Below are 23976 nucleotides of genomic sequence, written 5' to 3' on the forward strand. Positions count from 1 at the left end.
GCCATCTCATGTTCCTGGGAGACTTAATATTGCTAAAATGACAATGCTCCCAAATTTTATTTACAGATTTAATGCAATACCTATCAAAATCCCAGTTACTTCTTTGCAGAAATTGACAAAGTGACCCTACATTCATATGGAAATGCAGGGAACCTAGAATAGCCAAAATAATCTTGAAAAAGGACAAAGTTGTAGGACTCATACTTTGCAATTTAAAACTTACTATAAAGCTATGGTTATTACGACAAGCTTGATTATTATAATTCTACCCCAAGACAGTGCTTATAACCCATTGATGATTTTAGAAAACAATGGACTAATTTATTGCTGAGACCACTCAGACCCCCAGTTATCAGAATTTTTCATGACTCTGTGCTTGCTCTGGGCTGGAACTTTGTCTCCTATTACTTTGCTCAAACATTTATGATGATGGAAATGAAGATATTTAAGTCTGTAAAAATTTCATATTCTCTAGAAGATACAACATCTAATATACCATGAACACTGTTTATAGGACCAAGCAATGGGAATTTTTATTCTACTTCATTTATTTTGTAAGTTAGAAGCCATAAAATAAGTACAAAATTAAGGTTATTTATGGAATTTATTTAACAAAAAAATAAAAGTTTTGTCTAATGTCATTGTGGTAGGCTGAATAATGGCCCTCCAAAGATGTCCATGTCTTAATGCCCAGAATTTATAAATATGGGACCTTACATGCTAAAGGGACTTTGCAGATGCGATAAAGTTAACAATTTTGAGATGGGGAAGTTATCCTGGATTATCCATGTGAGCCCAATGTAATCATAAGGGTCCTTATAAAAGAGAAGGAGGAGGGTCAGAGTCAGAGAAGGTGTCACATGTCAGATGTCAGAATCAGCAGGGAAGGAGAAGGGGAGGGAGGGAGAGAGAGAGAGAGAGAAATTGAGATTTGAAGATATTATTCTGTGGCTTTGAAGTTGGAAGAAGGGACCATGAATCAAAGTATTCAGGCAATCCATAGTTGGAAAAGGCAAGGAAACAGATTCTTCCGTAGGGGCTCCAGAAGGAGTACAGCCCTTGCTGATATCTTGATTTTAGGACTTCGGACTTCCAGAACCACAAGATAATAATTTGGTGATGTTTCAAAACACTAAATTTGTAATAATTTGTTTACAGCAGTTATAGCAAACTAATATAGTCATTTTTAGATGGTATCAACAATGGACACTGCAGTTACAGCTAGACAAAATTTCAGCCATTCATTTTCACTCTTCTACAGTCCTTCAGGTTTTGAATATTTTAGAGATACCTTTAGTACTAACAAAAAGCTTTGGAAGAACTCTTACAAATGTGTTTACCAGTTGTGTTTTCCCTTTCCATGGGTAACTCCTTCGCCACACCCAACTGGGGTCTCCAACGATCCACAGCAGCAACTATTCTGCTTGCAAGGGAAACATTTTAGAGATTCACCAGGGAAATGAATCAACCTCACTACGCATGTTAGAAATGCAACAAAATTTGTAACCCCTGAGCAATCTTTAGTGATACTATTGATATTTCTACCTGTTCAAACAATTGTGTTGACACCAACAAGGCACTGAAGATGTTTCTAGGATGGTGCTTAAAAGCCAGTGCTCTGGAATCAAAATTGCCAAGTTCGAATTCTGCCTCTGACACTTACCAGCTTACCTCTCTACAACCTTAGTCTCCTTATCTGTAAAATGACAATAATATTATTATCTACTTCACAGGGTTATTGTTAGAATTAAATGAAATAATCTATATAAAATTTCTTAGCATGGTCTCTATCACAAATGAATTTTATATATGATCAATACCACTCCACTAATGCAGGGGACCTCTTCATTTCCTTCAGAAATGATTACTCCATCAGACTTCACTGCGATTGACAAGCTAACACCTACGCCAGGTTTGGAATGTGAGGTATGACTGAGTAATCTCTTCAGCTATTTGTCATTTCCTTATTGTGTCTATTCATGTTTCTGTATCACTATCCAGATGCTATTAAACTTCTTTTGGTATGCTCTCTAGTCTTTCTTTGCTAAATTAAATAAGCATTACATTTTAACAATTTTATTTCCTTAACTGTCAGATATCTCTTAGTAATTAGACTCTGGTCACACTAAGAAAAACAAATAAAATGCAAATGAAGTCTTAAGGATGATTCCTTAATAGTAGTAATTGTGTGATAGGTGTAATAATAATTACGTATGATAACTTAATACTTTTATTTATTGATTTATTAATTGGATAATTTATTAACTTAATAATAATTATGTTTCTTTAATAATTCTTTAATGATAATAATGCTTTATAATAATAAAGAGCATATTGTGGGCTTCTCTTCGGGCATTCAAAAATATTTATTAAGCAGCTGCTATATGCCGGGCACTGTGCAAGATGTCAAATATATACCAGTAAGCAAAAAAAGATAAGGTCATTGAATCCCAGAGCTAGTAATTGTCTTGGCTGAAACTTGAGAAATTATCTCCTTACTCCAAATATGCTACTTGTTCTGATAAACCAATGATTTATTCAACCAATTTTTATTTAGCACTATTTCTGGCTAGGAACTATTCAGATACCATAAGTAAAGCAATATAAAAGCAGGCAAAAATTCCTGCTTTTATGGAGTTTACATTTTATTGGATTCTGAAACAGCCAATAAGCAAAATAAATTACCAAGTTATGTAAAACGCTAGAGATTGCTGCTCAGGAGAAAAATAAAACTATTTTCAATGAAATGATCCTCACTGAACCTCACTGAGAAAGTGACTGTTACTTTAGAGCAGAAAATCTGAAGAAGTGAAAGAGTGAACCACGCAAAGAACCAGGGCAACAGCATTCCAGGCAGAGGGGCCAGCCAAGTGCAAGGCCCTGAGCTGAGAATGTACCTAACATCTTAAAACAATAAAAGAATAGCAAGGAGTAAAATAGTATGGAGTAAAATAGTAGGAAGTAAATTAGATTATGTAATAATAGTAGGAAATAAACTAGATTATGTAAGGCCTTGTGGATGATTGTGAAGACTGTGGCTTTCATTCTAAATGACACAGGAAGAGAAAAGGGAGATTTCTGAGCAGAGGAATTATATCATCTGATCTGGTTCAGGATCATTTTAGCTGCTGTGTTGAGAGTACGGTGTAAAGAGACAATAGAACCAGTTAGGAGGCTATTGCAGGAATTTAGGCAAGAGATTGATGGTGATCTGGACCAGGTGATAGCATTGGAGATGGTGAGAAATGTCTGGGTTCTGGATCTATTCTGAAGGTAGAGGCTACAGAAATTACTGAAGAATTAGATGTGAGGTGTGAATGAAAAAGAGGCATTAAGGATTCTAAGAGTTTTGCCTTGAACAACTGAAGGATAAAGTGGGCGTTAATCAGGATGGGGAAATTGTGGGAAGTGAAGGTCTGGGGTGGGTAGAGTCAGGAGTTCAGTTTTGCCATGTAAAGATTAAGATTCCTCTTAGACATCAAAAAGCTATGGGTACACAGATCTGGTGAACACAAGTGGAGTTTAGGGTAGAGATCAAGTTAAGATGAAATTTTTGTAATTCTCAGTGGATAAAGGGTATTTAAAATTGTGGGATTAGATGAGATCACAAAGGGATTGAGTGAAGACAGGGAAGAGAGAAGGGCCACTACAACTTCAACAGATTGAGAAGCAATGACAAACATGCAAAGGATAGTAACCACTGAACTAGGAGAAAACGGAGGAGATTGTAGGTGATCTAGAAGCCAAGAAAAGAAAATATTAAGGAAGATGGAGTAATCAGCTCTACTAAATATGTTAACAGGTCAACTAGATGGGGTCTGAGAATTGATCATTGAATTTAGCAATGTGGAGTTCATTGGTGACCTTGTTAAAGATTCTTTCAGTAGAGTGGAAGGTATAGATTCTTTAGGTGGTTTAGGTGTTGTTTAGGCGTTTCAGTTTTCTTCTATCTCCTTTCATTTTCTGGGAATTGATACAACTTATACACAGAAAATTTTGCAAGACTGAACTTGACTATTTGCCTACTTTTGGCTTTTAAATTGAGAAGTCCTCTCTTAATAGTCTCACTATTTAGAAAACTCTTTACCCTCTCTTATTCTTATTTTTTATCATGTATAACACTGGAATGATAGAAACTGCCCCACAAAATTTAGGGAGAATTAAATGAAAAAAGCTACTTTATTAGTGCATGATATATAATAGGTGCTAAATAGATGTTAATTTTTCTTCCTCCATCCCCTGAGATGCAGTATAGAGTAGTGGTTAAGAGCACTGGTCTTCAGAGCAACAATGCCTGAATTTAAGTTCTGACTCTACTAGCTATGAAACTCAGGGCAAGTTAATTTGACCTTAAACCTGATTTTCTATCTGAGAAATAGGGAAAAATATTAGCTCCTACCTCAGAGGGTGTTTTTGTGGGAATAAAATAGACTAATTAGAACAATGTCTGGAGTGTAATAAGTGTTATATTATTTATCATTGCTATAGTTATTACTATAATTTATATAGAATGTAATTTATAAAAAATCTACCACTTATTTATTTTTTTATTTATTTATCTAGAAGTCTGTGAGCTATATATAAAAAGTAATTTATGATTCTATCCAGGTGCTGTCAAACTGATATCACATTTGAGTTTTAATGGAATATATGGATAATATTAAGTTGTAATTTTTTTTAAACTGACCTCAACAGAAGTCTTAATCATATACTAGCTTTATACAACATAATATGAAAGGTTGACTGCCACTGTATAAGTCTGCTTGCAAAGCACTAATCTAGACAATTTAGGACAAGACTTCAGTTTGCTCAGAAGTTGGGTATCTGGGCAATTCTGATAGTCAAATCAATATTAAGGTAAAGTTTAAATGAAGTTCATACTGAATATTTCAGAGAGGATACTTCAACAAAAAGCTGTAGTGAAATTTTAATTGTTCATCTTTCAAAAGCTTTTGTATTTAGGAAATGTACACTATAAGCAATGTGAATGGGAAATTTAAAAATTAAAACATTAGTTGAAAATGGAAAAATATGCATTAATTTTCTTTTTTATTAACAGCCTCAAGAATTTGATCCTGTTTATAATTGTACCCAATATATATGCCTTGATAAGGAATGGAAGTTGTACAACTGGTCTCTTAATTGCCCAAAGGACATAGAAATGCCTGACTGTGGTTTCCGGGGAAGAGCTGTTCAAGTGAACAGAGATATTTGCTGCCCTGAGTGGGAATGTCCGTGTAAGTCTGCGTTCCTTACATGGCAATGAATTTTTAATCGGGGGAGATTATTATTTTTTTTGAAGCAATCACCTGATCAAGACAAAGTTATTGTTGAACTTTCTTCATTTGATTTATGATTTTGATTCCCAGTAACTTTTAGTTGCTTTTTGTCAAACATAAGGAGACTAATTTAAAAGATGTTTTAAAAGGAGCAGTTATTACTGTAATACAAATAATTAGTTAATAGACTAAATCTACTCTCTACCACTTTTTAGGTCGGTGTTCCATGTTGTCAGAACTCAGCATTATTACATTTGATGGAAATAATGCAGCATTGTATAGTATGGCTTCTTATATCTTAGTAAGAATTCCTGGAGAAGTTATAGTTGCTCATATTGAAAAATGTTCCATGAATCAGGTAAGTCATAATCTATTCTTTTGTCATTTCTTCATAAATCTAGTAGCAGAAGTATGTTGCAACATTAGGTATTCCCAGAGTAAGAAAGGACTCAACAACTCACTGAGATTTATCTTCTGGTACTTAAAACAGAACGTGTTTCATGTGAATATATTTAGAGGCATATAGTATTAATCCAAATAAGGTTTTAAAAAATCAAGTAATGTATTTTTTTTAAATGTTTTTTCTTTCAGAATGGAAACTCATTTAAAAAGCTAGTGAGTATCTGCAAAATGTCTAGTGAATTACTTATGTTTATTGCTAAAATTATGTTTAACTACATAAAGTTTCAATTTTCTTTCAAATTAAGGCTTCCTCTGGAAGAATCTCTGCACTTTGTTTTAAGAAGTTAAATTTGACCACACCTGTACATAAAGTACTTGTCAATCGGGCAGCAAGAAAGGTAGGAACACAAAGTAAAGCATATCCTCATAATGGATGAAATTGAGAAATTACATAAGCACAGTTATTTCCAAAAAGAGGGGAAATTAAACACATCAGTGGAATTTCATTGCTATGATGTCTAATCATTCTTTTCATGGATAGTTGAAAATGTGTTTCATACTATTATATGTCTCCTACCATAACATGCCAACTGTTGCAAATGTTTCTCCCCTTTTGAGGTTAACTGAAACAGCCATGTTAAACATGCTAAAGCTCTCTTGGATCATATGAGTGGCCAAGCTTCTTAGTGTCAGAGTTAATGTTTAGTGTTTCAGATTAGACAAAGTGGAAATGATGTGAAAGAGAGGATCATAAGGTTGCAAAGGGTAGCAGCCAAGGACACCCGAAGGAAGACTACTGAGAGAAAAACAGAGGGAAAGAGTAGTTTTGAAATGTTGACACCATTAATTGATAGCTTAAAAAAATGAAGGAATATTTAAATTTGTTGAAATGAACTGAAGAAGAGTAATGCACCATTAAAAAGTTGGAAAGGAGCCATTTGATTTTACAGGAAAAACCTTTATCCAAAGGAATTATATTTACCAAATAAGAGTGAGTTATAAGCTGGATGCTTCACTCAGGTCTACATGGTCTCTCAAAAACATAAAAAAATAATTTATAAAGATTTTGCTCAAAATGGCTGAGATGTTATATGCTTTCTGGAAATAATTCTGTTAGCCCAGGCCATACATTCTAGACTGGAAACAGTGTTAAAGCAAGCCTAAAATGCGGTAAGATATCAGAAAGTTTAATTTTAAGTCAAACTTAAAATATATGAATGTGTTACTTTTTTGGACATGAGAATTTCTATATATACCTTTGATTTTAATGAGGTTGGTATATTAACAGGAAGTGGGTGGGAAATTAAACTCAAACCTGGTCCGTGCTGTTGTTGTGAACATTTGGTTGGAAGGGCTTATTTTTGGCCTCAGCTGAACTGATGGCTGGTCATGTATTCAGTTGAAAACTTGTTAACTTAAAAAATCATTTAGTGAGTTTATGTGATAAAATGACACAGGTCCTGATCTCAAGTAACTTGCAGTTGTGTGTGGGGTGCATAAATGTCATTATCTGCCAATTAAAAGGCAGTAGGAGCTATAGTGATAGAGTGATGACCAAGATATCATGGAAACAGAGATACAGGTCATTGAAAAATGCAGTTTATAGGAGGGTCAAGTGGATATTTTTGGAGGAGGTGACACCTAAGATAAATCTTAAAGAATGAGTAGAAATTAACCAGGCAAAGAAGGCTGTTTCAGCTTGAGGGTGGCAAGAGGAAGAAGATATAAAGATGAGAAATTGGATGGTTAGTCAGATAGAACTCTGAGAAATTTACTGCTAGTTACAGCTCATGGTTCCATGTCATCATTGTTATTTAAAGCACTGTTTTCAAAGTAAAAATTCTTGGATTCCTTATATTAGTATTACCAAGAAAACGTGTTAAAAATATAAGATCTAGGATCCAATCCAAACCTTGGAAGTAGAATTTCTGGTAATCTTAATCTTTACCAAGCTTCACAGATGGTTATTATGAACATTATAATTAAACAAACACTGATTTAGAAGATCAAATAGAGGACCCAGATTAAAGAAAACATCCTGAAAAAAACTTTATTATCTTTAATTTATATTAGGAGATAATGGTATAATCAACATATATTGGGGGAAACATAAAAAAGCATATATAACTTAGAAGAAAGTTAGGTTTTGAAGAAAATAAAGGGCAATGAGGTTAGAACAAATATTGACTATAGCAAGACAGCAAAAGAACAATAAAAGAACTTAGGAGTTGTGAGAAACTGTGGCAGCAGCAAATAGATTTTTAAGCATTTAAAAATAGTTTACGTTAAATCAGAAGAAATGGAATAATCTGAATTTTCCTAATTTTTATGAGTGTATATTAAAACATAAACATTGTTCTAATAGGTGTAAATGCATTATGTAATTTTAGGTAGAAGTGGATTCTATTGCTGTACCCTTGCCTTTTTCAAATGAAGATCTGTCCATAGAGGATTCTGGTTCAGTGTATGTGATTACTACTCCAGCTGGACTAATCATAAAGTGGGCTCATCTTACAGGGATCATAGACATTCATTTTGGCTCTCAATTTAACTTGTCATCCTACACAGAAGGACTTTGTGGTAAGCACTGCTTTTCAAATCTCTATTTCTTCTTTTTTTTTTCTGTTCACATTACACCGTCTTGACCCCTCTTGCCCCATTTTTTGGGTTGGAGAAGTGATGTTAACTTTCAATTCCCCATGTGAGTAGTGAAGGAAGCAATGTCTTTCCATAAATGGACTTAGAAGCAAGAAATAACAGTTCAACTTGGGTATTTTATGGAAATATATGCTTACCACTGTTTCTACAATACTGTTTGTATTCCTACTAGCTCATCTTTATTACGCATTAATGAAGTGTCAGGCATTATTTTACATACTTTAACTCATTTAATTCTAACAGTAGCCTCAATAAGTAGGCACTAGTGTTAATTTATAAGTGATAAAAATGAGGCATAGAATGATTAAAGACTTAAATAACTTTGTTTCTTATTTTTTTAAGTTTGAAATCAAAGAAAATTTAGTTAAGTCATCTTGAAAGTTATATACAGGGAACACAGTGTTCTGAATATTAGTCCCAGTTTTCTTATGAAGTGTAAAGCCTAGATGTACCTTTACACTTAGGTTCCATAAGTGTAACCTAAGTGTAAAGGTACATCTTACACTTCCTTATCACAATATGTTACATAGATACATAGTGATAAGCCAAAGGAAACAAATTAGAAATATCTCTAGGTACATAACAAAATAAAAAGAACAATTCTGGCTCTGGTGTCTGCCAGAGCTATCCCGTTTACAGATGTTTAAGTGAACATCAGTTTCCTTATCTTTAAAATGGGAATAGTAAAATCTACCTTCAAAATTGTTGTTAGAATTGAATGTGAAAGTTAACGTAAAACACTTAACACATTGCTTAATACAGTCAATAAATATTAGCTTAGTACAAATACATCTATTTTAAACTCACTAAATATTAATTGAGTAAAAGTTAATGGATCAGCTTCTGAGTGTCTGGCATTATGCTTGGTGCTGACAACTCAAAACAAATAGACCAGGTCCTTGCTCTCAACAAATTATATGAGATACCCAAATTTCTTCTTCAAAAACGTAAAGGATTTAGTGGAAAGTTTGGCTAAAATGGTTTACAATTTCCTTGCCTGTTTAGAGCATGCTAAACACAGCACAGACTTCTGTGGTGACTTAGGTTATCATTGTGGAAATAGTTATTGTATATACATGGTATTGGGTATACATAATAACCCAATAGATATTATTGAGTAATAACTCAGGGATTTGGGGAATGCATATTTTCTTTTCTGATTTATCACTTCTGTGTGCTATAACTTCTGCTTGATTTTCATGTTTGTTTGGTTCTTTTCCTCTACTGTCAGCTCATGCTTTTATGGAGACAGTCTGCTAACTGGATTCTTAACTAATCACTATAGAGAAGGGGCTAGGGTCACCTTTTTGCTAACAAGGGTCACCCCCTAAACTTCCTGCCCTCCACAATGGGAGAGCGGTGGTTTGTTAAAAGGAAATCAGGGTGCTGGCTGATTGAGTTGTAGTGGACAAGAGTGTGACCCAAACTGAGTATGGACACCAGAATGGGAGGTCTATATTGACAACTTGTTCTACATAGCACTGTGAAGTCTGCAGGAGTGATGGCTAGAGTTGCAATGAAAACATATTTTTACTACCAATACCTCTTCCCAGAAGAGTTTAGACTTTAAACATAGCTGCTTTACAGTATAGTTCACTTAGCTTGAGTTTTTTTAATTTATTTATTTGCACTGTACTCAGTCTCCTGTATATTTACAAGTGTGGGGCAACTATGGCAGCAGAAACCTTTATTGATCTTGTTATAACTGCTTGAGGATTAAGATTTGATATTTGAAAAAAATGTTTAACTCGTATCTTTTATAGCTAGGAGCCTTGGGAATTAAGAAAAAATTATGTCTTAAAGTAGGGTGGGATTCAGGTAAGGTATGATCAGGGTCCTAGGCCCATTTCTCTGTACTTCCCTTGGTTTTTCACTTCACTAGATTAAAAGTAAGCTCTGTCCTCAGTTTGGCTTCCCTGAAGGAAGCTAGAGGCTATAGCAGGTCACAGCATCACAGCCATCAATCGGCCATGTCATTGCAAGGAAGAGAGATTGTCTATGTCCTAGAATTCCCCAGGTCAAATCCTGAGCTTAACAATGGTTGTTCTAATGTTGAACAAATCTGTGTGTCTAAGTGACTGCCACAAGCTGACTGGTTTATGCCTGGATTACCTGTAACAGTTGTTAATGAAAGGGAGTAAGGCTTACCTTTGTGCTCACCAGGGCCCTCTGCTGGAGTGGCGTCATGTGCTAGGTAATGGGGCAGAGATAGTTCCTGAAGAGAAAAATTTAATGTTTTCAGGCAGGGTTTTCCTGGGGGAATAGATGCTTAGGAGGCAATCACAAAATGTCTACTATTCTGGGGAATACCCTGTCAGATTTAAGAACTAGTTCTTAAATTATGAGATAGTGGTAATAGTGGAAGAGTGTAGGGACAGAATCAATCTCCTCTTTCTTCTTCTATGATCTTTCAACATATCTTGACTTCTAGGATTATAATTTCTTTCTTATCTGGTTAAGACAGTTCTACACTATTTTATCAAAGAATCAGACACATAATTTAAAAAAATCAATCAACGTTAAAGTCAAAGGACATAAATTTGGTGCCTGATTCAGTAAATAATTTATTCATTTTAAATCAGTTATTGAGATGATTTACTTCTGCTGCCTATATTTGGTTTAAGGGAAAAAAATTTTCCTTCTAAATGTCACACATCTTTTTAGGAACTTGCAATGAAGATCCAGATGATGATCTAAGGATGCAAAATGGCACAATCATTACGAATATAGAAGACATAGAATTATTTATTGAGAGCTGGGAAATTGAGAAATCATTTGAAGTAACAACGAGGAGACCTTTTAGAAATTGTACTGAGCACGACTGCAGTCACTGCATCGAGTTATTAAATAGAAGAGTTTTCATCCCATGCCATAATGAAGTAAGTTGAAAGCAACCATAAATCAGAACTGTCATGTTAGACATGTTGAGAGGAAAAGCCAATAAATTCTTGTTCTTGCCATGATGTTCTTCTACTGAGAATAGTTTATCCCCAAACCTCCTCTCAGTACGCTTTGGAATTCAAAATCATTTACTGTTTATTAACTTATAGAACAGGAAGGATAATTATCTTTTTCCCCCCATGTTTTTTTTTTTCTGAACTATATCTACAGCTTTCAAGAAAAGTGAAATTTTGTCCTATGAATAAATGCCTCTAGGAGAAAGAGATGAATGCCATTTGATAACCCAGTATCGAAACCAAGACAGTGAGGCTTTAATCAATTCCTGGCCTCTTAGGAGAACAATTTAATTGTTCTTTATTAGTCTCTAACTTAGGAGAACAATTTAATTGTTCTTTATTAGTCTCTAACTTTCTGACTTTAGGTGGCTAGTAGATATTTTAAATAATCTGCATCGTTAAAAAAAGATCTGTTGTTAGAGACAAAAGACAGACAAATACAGCATTTCGTGTATCGTTAAATGAAAAGTTAGTGAGATCAAGTACCTACTAGACACTGTGTTAAACTCCTATGATACAAAGATGAGTAAGACCCTCTCCTTGCTCTCGAAGAGTCTAGAAGGAAGGCAAGTCTGTGAACAGATTAATCAACATATACAGTATGGAGATGCATAGGCACCCAAGTCGGGAGAAGACTTCCCAGGGTTTCAGACATCTTAATTATTTAGAAGGATGAGTTTGCCAGGAGAGAAGAGGGAGGAAGGGAGACCTAGGCCAAGAAAACAGTATGACAAGAGCAGGGTTGCTGGAAAAGGCCATGTTAGGAAAACACTGAAATAGCTTAGTGCAAGACTTACGGAGGGGCGAAGTCTGGGAAGGAGAGTGAGTGAATTGTCAAAGCAGAAGGAGTTCACTCTAGGATTTCTGTGTTCGACCATCAAGCGTAGACGCCATAGTTCTCAGCCTGCCCTCTATGAGTTCTCTGAGGGAAAAGACAAAGGATATGAAGTCATGGGATAAAAATGGTGTATCTTTCTGGAGCTTCAGTTTTGCTCAGAGATTTGCAACAAAGTAAGTTTTAAATGTTTACATTTTAAAATGCATGCATATAAAAATGAAAAAAATAGCAAATACTTTTTAACTCATTTCAGTGTCATTGTAATCTGTCTTTTTAAAGCATAAGGACTTTCAAAAATTGCATTTTTAACTGGGAACTTAGACGGTTGATTACATCAGGAAACTTTTCAACTTGACTATTCAAGGCATAGTGAGGCAACATAGGGTACCATTTAGTCTATGATAGCTCCAGCTTTCCCTTAGGTTCCCCCCAGTGAATTTGATGGCAAAAGAAAGGAATGCTTGACATTTCGTTTTTCCGCTTCTAATCTTCATCCTCATTTGCAAATCTCCACATAGCAGGCAGATGATCTTTTGAAAATGGAAACACAGTTGGATTATTTCTCTACCTAAAATCCTTCAGTGTCTTTCACTTACCCTTAGAATACGCTCTAAATTTATCAGGGCTTATAATTTCCTCTATGCTTTGGCCTGCCTACTTTTCCAGCTTCCTCTTGTGCTACACTTTTCTTACTGGCTAAGCTCCAGGCATTCCAGTCTCCTTTCAACTGTTGCACTATTGCAAATGGGCTTTTATGCTTGGAGTGTCCTAAGCTAGAATACTTCCCTCCTCTGATCTATTTTAGCATGGTGACTCCTCTTGATTCAACACGTAGGCTTTAACTATGAGATCCACAAGGCAGAGAACAGGTCTGTTTTAGTCACCTTTATATTCCTCATGAATAGTACGGTGCCTGATAAGTAGTTAGGTGCTCAATAAACTGTGAAAGGATGCATAAGTGAATGGAGGATACAGGAGAATCAGCTTTTGTGGGTTCAGTAGAGAAGGGTTACAATTTTTTTTATATTGGAAAAATTAAGTCATGTGGGACTTCAAGGCAAAAATACCCAGAAAAAATTTGAAGCTATTCTAGATCTCAGAGGAGACCAGTTGAAGCCAGAGGTCAAGTTTGGGGAGTTATTAGTATATGGAGTTTTTAAAAATAACAGTAACTCATGTATGATGTGCCAGAGTCTGCTCTCTATACTTTCCATATATTAGCTCACAGCAATCTTAAGTAGTAGTAGGTTTATTATTAACTCTATTTAACTTATGAAGAAACCAAGGTGAAGACGTAAATGCCCAAGATGGCGGTAGAAACTGTGGGAATGGGTGAGCCCAGGAAGAGCGTTTGTAGTGAGTAGACAGGGCGATCAAGGAAGGGGTCTAGACAAATACTCAGAATGAATCAGGAAGAGGAGACAGCAATGAACAGATGGAAAGGCACCAGAGTGTGGTGCTCTCAAAGTCAAGGGAGAGGCTTTTAAGACACAGGGGCCGTGCATGGCATTATACGCCTCTGAGAGGTTGGCGAGGGTTTAGAATATCAGGGTGTTCCCTGGATTTGACAAGTAGGGGGCTCTTGATGATCATAGCAAGTATTCCATGAAAAGTGAAATGGTTGGAAACTGAGGAGATTCAACAGAGGAGACTAAAAAGGAAGTAATATCTTAGTTTTTATAGATATGGACCTTGAAGAAAAAATGATAGGATATGAAAAATATTAAGTATTTTTATCTGACACTTTGACCTGTGTCCAAATTTAACATCTGAATGTAGTTGCTTAGTATGTTTGCTGAATAAATGAGCAGAGAAAAATTGGAGTGAATGTTGTTACAAGTTAAATTATTTAGATTTCAGGTATCTCTAGATCAAAATGAAACATAATCTGTAGAAAAAATGAGTTTCTAATTAAGTTGAGGCATGACAAATTATATAAATTATTTGACTAATGTTCAATATTAGTACACGGTTTTTTGAGAAGCATTTATAACCTCATTTAATGGGCAGTGCCATGTATCATTACAGAAAGCTTTAGGAGTTTCCAGTTTTGTCTGTAATAGATCAAAGTCTTATTCAGTATATAGAAAACATGATTGTAACCCAAAATGTAATATCAGAAATAGGTTTTTGCTAGATCCACATACTCTGTTTCTTTTCCATCTTTATAAGATAGATTTATGTACATTAGTACAGACAATATTAATCTTATCTAAAACTGTGTGTTTAAAAAATTATAAATTCAGAAGTGACATCTAATATTACGAAGCTTTGAAAATCTAAGGTCAAAGAGGAACTATAATGAATATTAACTTGCTACCTTTTGATTCTCCAAATAGTTTAGCTAGGGCCTTCAGAGAAATAAAACAACATAACTTATCCCAAGGCACAATGTATCTCTAGGTTTCACCACAAGACTTTTGTGAAAAGATGTGGATCAATTATACCTATTTTTGGAACTATGAATGTGATGCCCTTTCTGCATATGTGGCTCTATGTAACAAGTTTGACATTTGCATTCCATGGAGAACACCTGATTACTGCTGTAAGTAGTACACTTCAAACAATATTTTCCAACACTCAAATAACAGTCCAGTTTTTTGCATTCACTTCTTTCTTTTCCTTTTCAGCACAAAATAATTTTTTAAAATTCATTTATTTATTTATTTTTGGCTGTGTTGGGACTTCATTGCTGCGCACGTGCTTTTCTCTAGTTGCGGCGAGCGGGGGCTACTCTTCGTGGCGGTGCGTGGGCTTCTCATTGCAGTGGCTTCTCTTGTTGCGGAGCATGGGCTCTAGGCATGTGGGCTTCAGTAGTTGTGGCACGTGGGCTCAGTAGTTGTGGCTCATGGACTCTAGAGCGCAGGCTCAGTAGTTGTGGCACACGGGCTTAGTTGCTCCACGGCATGTGGGATCTTCCCGGACCAGGGATCGAACCTGTGTCCCCTGCATTGGCAGGCAGATTCTTAACCACTGCGCCACCAGGGAAGTCCGCAAAATAATTTTGTGAGAATAAAACGAATGTAAGTGTAACCTATAGTTAGGTCTCCCACTTAAGCAGCTTCTGTTTTTATCCTGGTCTAAATTTAAAGCAAGGGTGGGGTCAAGAAGGTGGAGTAGGAAGACCTTGAACTCGCCTCCTCCAACAGACGTACCAAAATTACAGTTACTTACAGGGAAACCATCTATGAGAATGACCTGAACACTAGCAGAAAAGATATTCCACAGCAAAAGTCATAAAGAAGGAACAACACCAAGATGGGTAGGAAGGGCAGAGATGTGGTATAGTCAGGACCCACACCCTTTGGTCAGTGACCTATAAACAGGAGGTATATCACAATTGTAGAAGTCCTTCCTAAGAAGTGAGGGGTCCAAGCCCCACATTGTCCTCCCCAGCCTAAAAGTCCTGCACCAGGAAGATGAGTCCTCAGAACTTCTGGCTTTGAAAACCAGTAGGGCTTATGTTTGGGAGAACTGGAGGGCTATAGGAAACAGACTCTGCTCTTAAAGGGCGTGCACAAATTCTCCCATGCTTCAAGTCCCAGGGCAGAGGAAGTAGTTTGAAAGGTCACTGTGTCAGAACCACTTGCTGATCTTGGAGAGCGCACTGGAGAGGCAGGAGGCAACTGAGACTCGCCCTGGGGATGGAGATGCTGGAAGCATCCATTTTTGGGAGCTTATTCTACTGCAATAACACTGGCGCTGGCAAAAGACTGTTTTGGGATCCTCCCACTAGCCTATTAGTTCCAGGGGATTCTCTGCCCTCCAGTGGGTCAGCACCAGCTGCAAGCCCTCCAGGCTGTGCAGACAGCCATGCAGAAAGCCTGCTCCACCCTCCAGGGGCCCCTAGTCACTGCGGCATTGCAGCCAACCAGGCCAGGGGCCAGCCCTGCCTACCAGCGTACCCACACTAGTTGGCACTGCCACAACAGAAGCGTGCACACAGCCTACATAGGGGGCACTCCTAGAGCATGCAGCTCTGGTGGATAGAGAGGAGTGTGCCCTCATAACAAAAACCAGAGCAAGACACCAAAGAAAAGAAAACTACAGGCCAGTACCACTGAGGAACATAGATAACAAAAGGCCTCAACAAAACATTAGTAAACTGAATTCAGCAACACATTAAAAGGATCATATGTCATGATGAAGTGCGATTTATCCCAGGGATGCCAATGATGGTTCAGTATCTGCCAGTCGGTCAGTGTGATAAACCACATTACCAATTGAAGAATAGAAGTCATCTCAATAGGTGCAAAAACAGTTTCTGACAAAATTCAGCATCCACTTATGATAAAAATCTCTCAATAAAGTGCGTACAGAGGGAGCATACCTCAATATAATAAAGACCACATATGAGAAAACTACAGCCAACATCATACTCAATAGTGAAAAGCTAAAGGATTTCCTCTAAGATCAGGAAAAAAACAAGGACACCCACTCTCACCACTTTTATTCAGCATAGTATCAGAAGTCCTAGGCACAGCAGTCAGACAAGAAAAAGAGATAAAGGTGTCCAAATTGGAAAGGAACAAGTAAAACTGTCACTGTTTGCAGATGACATAATACTATACATAGAAATCCTAAAGACACCACCAAAATCTATTAGAACTAATAAATGAATTCAGTAAAGTTTCAGGGTACAAAATTAATATACATCAATCTGTTGTGTTTCTGTACACTAATAACAAACTACTAGAAAGAGAAATTAACAATCCCATTTACAACTGTATCAAAAATAACAAAATACCTAGGAATAAATCTAACCAAAGAAGTAAAAGACTTGTACTTGGAAAACTATAAGACATTGATAAGAGAAATTGAAGATGACAAAAACAAATGGAAACATGCCATGCTCATGGATTGGAAGAATTAATATTGTTAAAATTATCATTTACCCAAAATAATCTAGAGATTCAATGCTAACCCTATCAAAGTACCAAAGAAATTTTTTACAGGACTAGAACAAATAATTCTAAAATTGTATGGAAACACAAAAGACCTCAAATAGCCAAAGTAATCTTGAGAAAGAAAAAGCTGAACATATCACCTTCCCTGATTTCAAACTATACTACAAGCTGTAGTAATCAGAATAGTATGCTACTGGCACAAAAACAGACACATAGATCAACAGAACAGAATAAAGAGCCCAGAAATAAAACCACACTTATATGGTCAATTAACCTATGACAGGAAGCAAGATGTATTTGGGGAAAGAAAGCCTCTTCACTAAATGGTGTTGGTAAAACTGGACAGTGGCATGCAAAAGAATCAAACTGGACTACTTTCTCAAACCATATACAAAAATAAACTCAAAACAACTAAAGACTTAAATGTAAGCTGTGAAACCATAAAATTAGACAAAGATATAGGCAGTATGCTTTTCTGACATCATCAGTCTTAGCAATATTTTTTTGAATATGTCTCCTCAGGCAAGGGAAATAAAAGCAAAAATAAACAAATGGGACTAAATGAAACTAAAAAGCTTTTGCACAGCAAAGGAAACTATCAACAAAATGGAAAAGCATCTTAGTGAATGGGAGAAGATGTTTGCAAAATACATGTCTGCTAAGGGGTTAATAACCAAAATATCCAAAATACTCATATAGTTCAACATCAGAAAACAAACAACCCAATTAAAAAACGTGTAGCATATCTAAATAGACATTTTTTCCAAAGAAGGCATACAGGTGACCAACAGACACATGAAAAGGTGCTCAATATCACTAACCATCAGAGGAATATAAATCAAAACCACAATGACATACCACCTCACACCTGTCAGAAAGGCTGTCATCAAAAAGACAAAAATAACAAGTGTTGGTGAGGGTGTGGAGAAAAGGCAACCCTCCTGCACTGTTTGTGGGTTTGTAAACTGGTACAGCCACTATTGAAAATAGTATGGAGTTTCCTCAAAAAACTAGAAATAGCATATGGTCCTGAAATTTCAGTTTTGAGTATTTACCTGAAGAAAACAGAAATACTAACTCAAAAAGAAATATGCACCCCTATGTTCATTGCAGCATTATTTACAATAGCCATGAAATGGAAACAACCTAAGTGCCCATCTATAGATGAATGGATAAAGAAGATGTGGTATATACACAATGAAATACTACACAGCCATAAAAAATGAAATATGGCCATTTGCGACAACATGGGTGGCTCTAGAAGGAATTACACTAAGTGAAATATGTCAGACAAAGAAAGACAAATACTGTATGATCTCAATATGGAATCTAAAAAACAAAACAAAACAAAAAACAAAACAAAAATAGATTCTTAGATAATAGAGAACAAATGGGTGGTTGCCAGTGGGGAGGGGTGAAATAGGTGATAGGGATTAAGAGATACAAACCTCCAGTTATAAAGTGAATAAGCCTAGGCGATTTAATATACAGCATAAGGAATATGGTCAATGACATCGTAATAACTTTGTATGTGGACAGATGGTTGCTAGACTTATTGTGGTGATTATTTCATAATGTATGCAAGTGTCACATCACTATGCAGTATACCTGAAACTAACGTAATATTGTACGTCAACCATATTTCAATTCGAATAAATGAATGAATGGATTTAAAGTAGGCCTCAATTCTCCCAAAAGGAAACCTAGTCCACAAATGTTAGTTAGCAAAATAGATTGAAATATTGAAGAAATCACAGAGGTTTGAAGGGGATTTTAATCTTATGTCCTACAGCACACTTTGCTGGTCCTCATTCAACCTGCCTCTCTTTCCCATGCTTGTCCTTACATGTTGTATGTGGAGAGGTTGGAGATTTTTCTTCCCCCTTTTCCTTCTTCCTAACATAATATCTACTTCCTAGAAACCAGTCTTTCTGGCTTTCTTTGATTAATATCTAGGTTCAATATTTTTCCAGATACATGTTTGTATTTCCTTTTTCTTTTATATTTATCCTTTGCCCATTTTTATACATAGGGCTCAAGCTTTCTCATCAAGTTATAACTTCATACAAATTTTTTATTAAACTTTTCAACAATCTTGGGCACATTTTACAGAAAATATTGTTAATTTAATTATAGCCATTCAATGGTAAAAGGTTTTCAAAATGAATGTTACTAAAATGCTCAAAATAAAAGGTTTTCATCCCCCCCAAAAGAATAAAATGCACAGATAAAGAATAATATATCACAGACACCAGTTACATGACTCCACTTCAGAAATAAAGCAGCTCATGGTGTACCCTCTCTTGTCCCTTTCCTCTCCCTACTCTCCCAGAGGTACTCACTATTCAAGAGTGGGGTTACTTGATTCACTGGGAACATACGACATCTTCAGTTTTACTATTACAATCGTTCTCTACTAAGATGTTACCAATTTACACCTCCACCAGCTGCATGTTCATTTTTTAACAGTATGACTTTTTAAGATCACTGAAAATCAACAAGAATTTTCTGAAACATAATTTAGAAACTGCTCAGCAATGGTAGTTTCTTTTGACAGTGAAGGATTAAGCCTAAATACGCGGGATTTTCCTTTTCTATGACTTGGTTGAGTTGCATATTTAAAACATGTTTCTGTGCTTATTCTGTGTGGACTGTTGTATCTCCTCCTACTGCACAGAGCAGTAACTTCATAATAGTTGACTCTATATTTATGCCAGCCAAATTTGGGCTGCGTTTTGGTCGTATTTATTTGATATAAATCAGATGAATTTTTCCTGCTATAACATAATACTAGCTGGACACCTGGAAGATGGCCAAAAATACTCATTGATTGTTTTGTTTCTAATTTATAGTTAAGTAATACATGAAAAGTGGACTTTGAGGAGACTGAAAATGTGTAAAATTTATTTTCAGAAAGAAAACTAACATTTCTTCCTTTTACTAGAATTCAAGTAGGTCACTTTTATCATTAGCAAATTCCACAAATCCTCTATTATTTACAGCTTTGAGTTGCCCAGAGGGGAAGGAATATCAACCCTGCGTGCGACCTTGTGAAGCAAGAACATGTCTGAACAGATGGTTCTATGGACACTCTTCATGTCTGGATTTAAGAGAAGACTGTGTGTGCAAAAATGGAACCATTCTTCACAGGCCAGAGTCAACTCAGTGCATTCCAGAGGAAGAATGTGGTAAGCAGAGAAGTACAAAATGACATCTTAGGGACCCAGCAAATAAATAATACTTTTTTAGAACTTGGAGAGATGTGCTGAGAAAGACTGATTAAAGGTCACCTTAAGTGTTGGAAAGGAAGAGAGTATGTAATTTGATTTTAATATGATTTCAGTTGAAGTTACCAGAATTAGGGACTTTGGTGGTGGTATGTTTTAATCTCTACTTATGCTTATAATAACTGGAAAAGAATATGGCAAATTAAGAATGAAGAGAATAGTGTGTGGACTGAATTGAAAGTTCAATTATTTCACGTATTAATGATTCAGCTTTACCTCTATGAGCCTGAGGTTATGCATCTGCAAAATGGGGAAAATAATAGGACTTATCCCACAAGGTTAGTGTGGGGATACATAAAATAATAAAGAGTTTTGTAACAATGCCTAGAGAAAAATAAACACTCAAGAAATTTCAGAAAGTGTTGTTATCTGGGAGAAAACATTGAGTATTTCTACTTTCATTTTCAAACCATTTTATCCTGACACATTGTCTCCGTGGTGGTTGTGGATAAAAAAGGGCCCAACTGAGAAAACTGCAGTGCAGTACTTTATCTATCATAGGGCTCATTGTTATGGTCAGAAGTAACGCTACTAATCCAAGGGAAAGGCAAGTAGAAGTGAAATGCATATATTGTTTCAGAAAAAAGTTTGTGTTTGCCACTGAAGAAGGTATTTGTGGAAGAATTTGAGAATATACATGGTTATATTTGTTTTTAGGGACCTGTGAGATTGGTTTGGTAGTAAATAAAGTAAGAGAAATTCACTGGAGGCTGGGAATATGGTGGTCACTTCATTTATCTTTATTATTCCTTAAAAGAACTACTAGAGGGCCATATTTATCATTATGTAAAACATTCATAATAAAAGTAATAGAGTCACTAAATAATATTTTGCTTGACTACCTACTTTCTACATTTAGATTTTAAAGCTGAAATGTTTTGAATTTTGATATGACAAACATGTTAATGTGAGGTAGAGACTACCTTGTTTTCTAATACCAGTTTTAATAGTTGATATTTTAAAACCAATTAAAATTTATGTTACCAAGTTTGTTCAAGCGAAATAAATTGTATTAACAAGACTTAAAATGAATTAAAAAAATTAACAAATCATCTTATTTATAGAAGAGGACATGCAAATTTACAGATAGTTGTAGAAGGGAAAAATATTTTCTGTGGAATATAAAAATTTCATTAAAGAAAAATGAAAGCTAGTAGCTGGTGAACAAAAAGAAGAAGCTGAGAAAGGGTAGATAATGTGACATGTTACCTGTGTCACTGGGCCAAGTCACAGTCTGAAATCAAAACATCACAGCTTGGTTTATTTTCGTGCCCAGGTTCTAAGTGATATAACATTGACCATCTTTTTAAGCGTGCACTGATAGTGAAGACCAGCCTCGAACTGCTGGGGAAGTTTGGAATGGGGGCATTGACGAATGTGCCCTGTACAAATGTTTGGAGAATGGAAGCATTATTCCCATAGAACCTGATTGTGATGAAGAGCCCTCGCCAATTTGTGAACGAGAAGCTGAAGTCGTCCTGGGCTTCATTGATAAGTGGACCTGCTGTTCAAAGGAAGTTTGCGGTATGTATGCAGGCTGAAGCCTTACAGTCTGTTAATGCCACAAAATATGTTGATATTCTTTGTGAAAAAGCAGGGCAGGCATGATGCTTGGTGTTAAAAAAAATGTATGGGGTTTGGGGCTTCCCTGGTGGCGCAGTGGTTGAGAGTCCGCCTGCCAATGAAGGGCACACGGGTTCGTGCCCCGGTCCGGGAAGATCCCACATGCCGCGGAGCAGCTGGGTCCGTGAGCCATGGCCGCTGAGCCTGCGCGTCCGGAGCCTGCGCGTCCGGAGCCTGCGCGTCCGGAGCCTGTGCTCCGCAACGGGAGAGGCCACAACAGTGAGAGGCCCGCATACCGCAAAAAAAAATGTATGGGGTTAAAGTAGCAATGAAAGTATTGCTATAAATGTCACCTACACTTTCTCAAAGCAAGTTTTACTTCATTATAGTTTTGTTGATTTTGCAAATAGACATGCAAAACTCTGGCTATTATCAAATAATAATATTCAGAAATACGTGAAGATAAAAGATCTGGGAATCTTTGACTTATGACAATCAGGGGTCAAAGACAACAATAGGTGACCTTAACTCTGCTGCCTTTTCACATATGACCATTCTATGAGCTGAATGGTTTAATTGTAGTGTAAAAACATGCATAGTGAGAATCATTTCCCTGCTTTGAGTTAGAAACACAGGATTTTAGTTGTGTTCACAGATTATTTAATACTTCTGTTTATTTCCAGGCTGTGACATGACTTTGTGTGAAACTGCCATTCCAACATGTACAGATAGTCAAAAATTGATCGTTGGCTATAGCCCTCTTTCTTGCTGTCCACAGTACCAATGTGGTGAGTAATTAATTAGGAAAAGTAAGAATGAGGTTCACTATTCAGAGTAGTGGATTAAATTCTCATTTTTGTGTCTACAAGGAAATTTATTATAAAAGATTGTTTGCAGAGCTGTCTTGCTAAAGGTAGCTTTTTAAAAACCTGCAATTTCTTTATAAATATGAACTTTAAATCTATTTATTATATATATATAATTAACTCATTTTAAAAACCTTAATTTCAGTGGAAATATGTATTTTGAATGTATATATTTGTATATTTTAACTGTAAATAATTTGCCATTTCCTATATATTTCTGCTAAGATTTTATGGCAGGAGATATATATATATATATATATATATATATATACACACACACACATACATACATACAGATGATTAATCATATATATGATTAATAGAATGTTATATATATATTTTAAATGTTTATTTACATATATTTTATATGTAAAAGTATTTATTTTATATATAAATAACCTGCTATTTCCTATATATTTCCGCTAAGATTAAGATTGTTTTAATGAGCTAATTATCACTAAACTCAAAGAGAACTGAGCCACACTATTTCATTTATTTATTGTCTCACTCTATACACATTTCCAAATATCTCTGGACTGTTTCTGCAGAATGTGACCCACTCAAATGCCCCGAAATTGCAGTGCCAGAATGCAGAGAAGACCAGTTCATGCTTCAGGTTCAAGAGGAAGAGACTTGCTGCTTTCCTCCTGCCTGTGGTAAGCATTCTGTGAGGTCATTTCCTGGAAGAAGAGGGAGGGTCTAGGGAAAATCTCTCATTTCATATGAATTTCATGGGACTCAATGGTAACCAATATTCTGCTGATATACTCTTAAAATTCAACTGAACAAGAATAGCAGAAAAGAAAGTACAACATTTTAAATGATTCTTGACAATTATTTCAATTAGTACTACTTTTCCCTATCGACAAAGACTATGTATATCATTGAAAACATGATCAAGGTAATATAATCAAAAACAAAAAATAAGGCTAACACCTAGTTCTTTTTAGAGAAAAATTTAGCCCTGGCTTTCCTGAATAACCAACGAAATAAACAACTCTGCTAAGCAGCTCACCTTTTTAAAACTTCATCTCCTGTATATCCTGTGTAAGCAGATGATCTCGAAAAGAGAATGGTAGAAATAAATGAAAGGTGTCTGGGAAATAACTGAATTTGAGCTAAATATTCTGACGAACTAGACTTTGAAAATTAAGAATTCTCTTTACCATTTCACTGAGGAATTATCATATCAAAGGCTGTTGATTAATGTAGGTTTCAG

The 23976-nt window shown here is 35.8% G+C and overlaps 1 protein-coding gene across 2 annotated transcripts in view; it reads left to right on the top strand.

Annotated features, from left to right (window-relative positions):
* The window catches only part of OTOGL (otogelin like), a gene marked incomplete at both ends in the record, with an annotated part of 147726 nt that overhangs the window by 106742 nt on the left and 17008 nt on the right, over positions 1–23976 (top strand). For both annotated transcript variants that reach the window (XM_082665792.1, XM_082665793.1), the window contains 12 exons: positions 1859–1926; positions 5060–5237; positions 5495–5637; positions 5871–5894; positions 5987–6079; positions 8072–8261; positions 11004–11218; positions 14538–14679; positions 20044–20229; positions 21640–21852; positions 22575–22679; positions 23306–23413. In XM_082665792.1, the coding sequence (XP_082521918.1) occupies positions 1859–1926; positions 5060–5237; positions 5495–5637; positions 5871–5894; positions 5987–6079; positions 8072–8261; positions 11004–11218; positions 14538–14679; positions 20044–20229; positions 21640–21852; positions 22575–22679; positions 23306–23413 (1665 nt within the window). The remainder of the gene's footprint in view (positions 1–1858; positions 1927–5059; positions 5238–5494; positions 5638–5870; positions 5895–5986; positions 6080–8071; positions 8262–11003; positions 11219–14537; positions 14680–20043; positions 20230–21639; positions 21853–22574; positions 22680–23305; positions 23414–23976) is intronic.

This window comes from Grampus griseus (genome assembly GCF_964374135.1).
Source record: "Grampus griseus genome assembly, chromosome: 11".
In the NCBI taxonomy this organism is placed as follows: Eukaryota; Metazoa; Chordata; class Mammalia; order Artiodactyla; family Delphinidae; genus Grampus; species Grampus griseus.